Raw genomic sequence first — 5,000 nt, 5'->3', positions numbered from 1 at the left:
GACACACAGCAACTGACACATACGACACATACAGTTGCTTATAAAGTTGTTAGTTGATGACGTGAATGATGATGGGAGTTGACAGGTTATCAGTAGTATGGCGTAAGACTATAATGTCTGCAATTGTAATTTGACTAATTATCATAATTTTGCCGACTGACGAGCCGTTTAAAGCAAATAAAGATCGGTAGATTGGCAAGTATTTGAAGCCACGTCATCAGAAGTTAGACCGAAACCAATGGTCACCGAGAAAAGAGGTTTGACATTATAACTAATATTCTAAAAGAGCTAAAACATATCAACATACCTCGGAACATGAATCATATTAAGATCATTATGCCATCAGACTAACATATACTGGTCACTCTACTTTATCACTCTGTCTGTAGCTTCATCCTTTCCGAGACTAAAGCATCTCTGCATACATTATGATATCCATATATGCAGCATTGGCAGTATAATCACACAAGAGAACATATATCGTATGATGCATGGAGTTGTAATGCGAATAATTAGTGTTGAATGTCGCAAAATACGAAGAAAAGAAACGAATCTGACCAAATCAATTTGATAATTCGCTAAATTTACAAAGTGGATTTACTGTCATAATCATTTTAGTTTATATATTGCAATTGATAACGTAAATGCTAGACATGATATTCTTCCATAGTGCTGAACAGTCATTTTGCATGTTCGCTTAATTAGCACTTAGCCTTGAGACAGACAGAACTATATATCCTATACGGACCATATATTGTGAACTGTCTCTCATCTCTATCTCTCCGGAGTGATGGAGTTTGGTCTCGCATCCCACTTTTTTTTTTTTTTTTTTTTTTTTTTTTTTTTTAAGATTCGACTACTTTTTTCGCTGTTGTCTCAGATGCCCTTCGTCGTCTCTATGATTTATTGGAAAGTTTGATCTTGACGTCAGAGATCTGTAGATGATTGATAAGTGGGTAGATTGGTGAATAGGTAGATACGTAGATTGGTTGATAGATGTGTAGTTAGGTAGGTAGATATCAATTATAAATCAGATGAGATATCACTAAAGCATCTAGCACCTCCGCATTACAGTCACCATCACCACCACCATCATCACAATCACCAATGGATCCTCCTTCATCATTAATATCACCATATCCCTAGCCACCGTCACCATCACCACAGCCACAAACATCACTAACTAAAAATCCCTGATGCATCATCACCATAATTTCAACCACCCCAAACGACCGACCCCCTTCATCATAACTATCAAAATCAACTCCATCACAACCATCACCACAACCCTCACAATCGTAATGTCACCATCAAAACCCTCACAATCACCACCATCACAATCACCATCACCATCGTAGCCATGACAACCATTTCCATCACAACCATTTCCATCACAACCGTCACTCTCTCCACCACCACCACCATAACCACAACCACAACCACAACCACTACAACACATACTCAAGGACCCCCTCCCCTCCCCTCCCCCATCCCATCCCCCTCCCCCCTCTCTCTCTTGCAGGACATCATCCTCTGCTCCGGCTGCAGTTGCGCCATCGACCTGTGCATCACGGCCTTGTGTTGCCCAGGCCAGAATATCCTTGTGCCGCGACCTGGCTTCCCTCTCTACAAGACCCTCGCCGAAGGACTCTCCATCGGCACCAAGTACTATGACTTGCTGGTGAGATTTTCTTTGTTGTTGTTGTTATGTTGTTGTTGTTGTTGGTGTTCCTATACTTGGTGCTATCATTATTTTCATCATTATTATGTTTTTTTTCTATTATTGTTATTATTATTATTATTATTGTTATTGATATTATTATTTTCATTATTATTATTATTATTATTATTATTATTATTATTATTGTCATTATTATTATCATTATTATTATTATTATTATCATCATCATCATCATTATCATCATCATCATCATTATCATCATCATTATCATTATCATTATTACTATCGTCTGTATATTATTATAACTCTTATCATGATTATCGTTATTACTATTAGTATTATGGTTATTTTTGCTACTATTATCATTGTCATTTTCTTATATGGTGTGCAACTTTAGTGATGTATTTATACGTGTTCATTAATACTTCCTTTCTTCGCTATTTTCTTTACCGTTTTCTATTTCCTCTTTCTTATCCCTTCCCTGTATCCTAACCCTCCTCCTCGCTCCTATCCATCCCCCCACCCCAACCCTCCTCAATCCCTCCTCAATCCCTCCTCCATCCCCCCACCCCACCCCTCCTCAATCCCTCTTCCTTCCCCCCTACCCCTCCTCAATCCCTCCCACCCCATCCTCCTTCCCTCCCACCCCTCCTCAATCCCTCCTCAATCCCCTCACCCCACCCCATCCTCAATCCCCCCCACCCCTCCTCAATCCCTCCCACCCCATCCTCCTTCCCTCCCTTCCACCCCACCCCTCCTCAATCCCCCCCATCCCTCCTCCATCCCCCCACCCCCCATCCTCAATTCCCCCCACCCCTCCTCAATCCCCCCACCCCATCCTCCATCCCCCCACCCCACCCCTCCTCCATCCCCCCCACCCCACCCCTCCTCAATCCCTCCCACCCCTCCTCAATCCCCCCCACCCCATCCTCCTTCCCTCCCTTCCACCCCACCCCTCCTCAATCCCTTCCACCCCACCCCTCCTCAATCCCTCCCACCCTCTCTTCCTTCCCTCCTCCAGCCTGAGAGGAACTGGGAGGTGGACCTGGCCATGCTGGAGGAGCAGATCGACGAGCAGACGGCGGCCATCGTGGTGAACAACCCGTCCAACCCATGCGGCTCGGTCTTCAGCGTCGCCCACCTCAAACAGATCCTCGAAGTCGCCGCCAGGAACAAGGTGCCCGTCATCGCCGACGAGATCTATGACAACTTTGTGAGTAGTGGGGGATGCTGTTTTTTTTTTGTTTTTGTTTTTGTTTTGTTTTGTTTGTTTCGTTTTTTTCTTACCTTTTTTTTTTTTTATCTCTCTGTGTCTTTGTTTGTCTGTATAGATGGGTCTCTCTCTCTCTCTCTCTCTCTCTCCCCCTCTCCCTCCCTCCTTCCCTCCTTCCCTCCTTCCCTCCCTCCCTCCCTCCCTCCCTCCCTCCAAATACCGATCCAGTTTCTCTAAACTGGTAACAAAAGTTCCATAGCCTGAGGCAACGGGAATCCTTTGGGCTTGTATCTTTGACGACTCTCATTTGTTTTGCTGTTGTTTTTTCTCCAAGAATGGGAAATACCTGACGGCGAGATGGAGGCACCCAGGAGGAGGGAGAGAAAGGATGTACCTCGTGAATCCTTCATTGTTCTCTTGAATCCTTTTCTCTGCTCTCTTGTCACCTCCTTCCTTTGTTCCTTTCTCTCTCCTTAATTCCATATACCTTTCTCTCTCGCTACCCACCCCTCTCTTTATCTCTCTCTTTCTCTCTCTTTCTCTCTCTTTCTCTCTCTCTCTCTCTTTCTCTCTCTCTCTCTCTCTCCCTCTCTCTCTCTCTCTCTCTCTCTCTCTCTCTCTCTCTCTCTCTCTCTCTCTTTCCCTCTCTCTCTCTCTCTCTCTCTCTCAAGCTCTGATCTCTGCCTGGCAACAAAGACCATCATACGAGCTGTTGGTATGCTTAACCTACCCGAGCGGTGGCGGGAGAGGGAGGGGGTAGGGAGGGAGGTAGGGAGTGGGGAGGGTGGCGGAAGAGGGTATAAGGGGGAGGGGGGTCATAATTCCAAGACTGGAAACGACCCATATGGGAGAGGATTTTTTTTTGTTTTGTATTGTTTGATAGTATATTTTTCCCCCCTGTTGAGTGAGGGCAGTGGATCGGTCTATCAGGCTCGCTATGGTTTTAAAGTTTGGTTCGCGTGCCTAAATCATGTTTCGATACTTTGTCTATTTTGAATCCTTTTTTCCTCCGTTCTTGGCCAAGGCTGATCTAAGGTCAGCATTGTCTCTGGTAACATTGCAGGCGAAACCAAGTCGTGCTTGTTCTTGCGACGCGTTTTTCTTTTTTTTTTTCAAACCAATCAAGGACCAAAGCTCAAGCGGCGTGACGTCACAGGCCACCACATCACGTCCCTTCGCATGAGAACGTGAGGATCACAACAAGCAGAGCGTCTCGCGCGAGTGCAGATATTCATCCTTTCCTTCTTTGGGATTTGTCATTATACCGCTCGAACCTCCTGCTCTGAAGGTCCTTGACGGCCTCGTTGCGAAGCACGAGACCTAACACCCTCACATCTCCCGAGGCTACACTTTCTGGCCGGCCGGGGCAGCGAGCGAGCGAGCCACCCACCCGACCCGAGATCACACGGCGGTCACGTGGCTTTGACGATCAGCTGACCGGTTTGGAACAGGCTTGGCCCACGTGCCAGGGTATGACGCCGGGGGGGTGGGGGTGGGGGGGTTGGTGGGCGTAGGAGGGAAGGATGGAGGGAAGGATGGAGGGAAGGAGGGGAGGAAGGTAGGAAAGCCGAGGGGAAAGGAGAGGGGGAAGGAGAGCTGAGGTGAAAGGTGGAAGAGAAGGAATGCTAAGGGAAAGGAGAGAGCTAAGGAAAGCTGAGGGGAAGGGAGGGAGGAAAAAAGAAGAGGGAAAGGGAGGAAGAAAATGAAAAGGGGAAGGTGGAGAGAGGGAAAGAAAAAAGAGGTGACAAGAAAAAAAGGAAAGGGGAAGGAAGAAGAGAGAAGAGAGAATGAAGAAGAGAAGGTAAAGGAAGGGAAGACAGGATTAGGGAAAAGGGAAAAAGGGAAAATAAACATCTAGTCTATGTTGATGGAGGACAAAGCGTTTCTAGGGAGAGACATATTAGATAAAAAAATATTGGATATAATTTCTACAGCAGGAGGGAGGTAGTAGTGGTGGTAGTGGGGGGAGGGGAGTGCTCTAGAAGGCGATGGGTGGAGTGGGGTTGGGATGGGGTGGAGGGTGGGGGGGGGGTGGCACAGATTATGGATTGATCAAGGCCTACTAGTCGCTGTTCCGAGTAACTTATTGGCTCGTTTATTTCCGCA

General features: G+C 46.3%; 1 protein-coding gene across 1 annotated transcript in view; it reads left to right on the top strand.

The window, feature by feature from the left end:
- Positions 1-5,000, top strand: part of LOC122251302 (tyrosine aminotransferase) — a 33,203-nt gene that overhangs the window by 15,671 nt on the left and 12,532 nt on the right. The window contains exons 4-5 of the mRNA XM_043013120.2: positions 1,523-1,681; positions 2,703-2,894. Coding sequence (XP_042869054.2) covers positions 1,523-1,681; positions 2,703-2,894 — 351 coding nt within the window. The remainder of the gene's footprint in view (positions 1-1,522; positions 1,682-2,702; positions 2,895-5,000) is intronic.

Source organism: Penaeus japonicus, unplaced genomic scaffold (genome assembly GCF_977035675.1).
Source record: "Penaeus japonicus unplaced genomic scaffold, GWHDUDI00000001_assembly GWHDUDI00000005, whole genome shotgun sequence".
NCBI lineage: Eukaryota > Metazoa > Arthropoda > Malacostraca > Decapoda > Penaeidae > Penaeus > Penaeus japonicus.
This window is presented reverse-complemented; position numbering and strand designations above follow the sequence as displayed.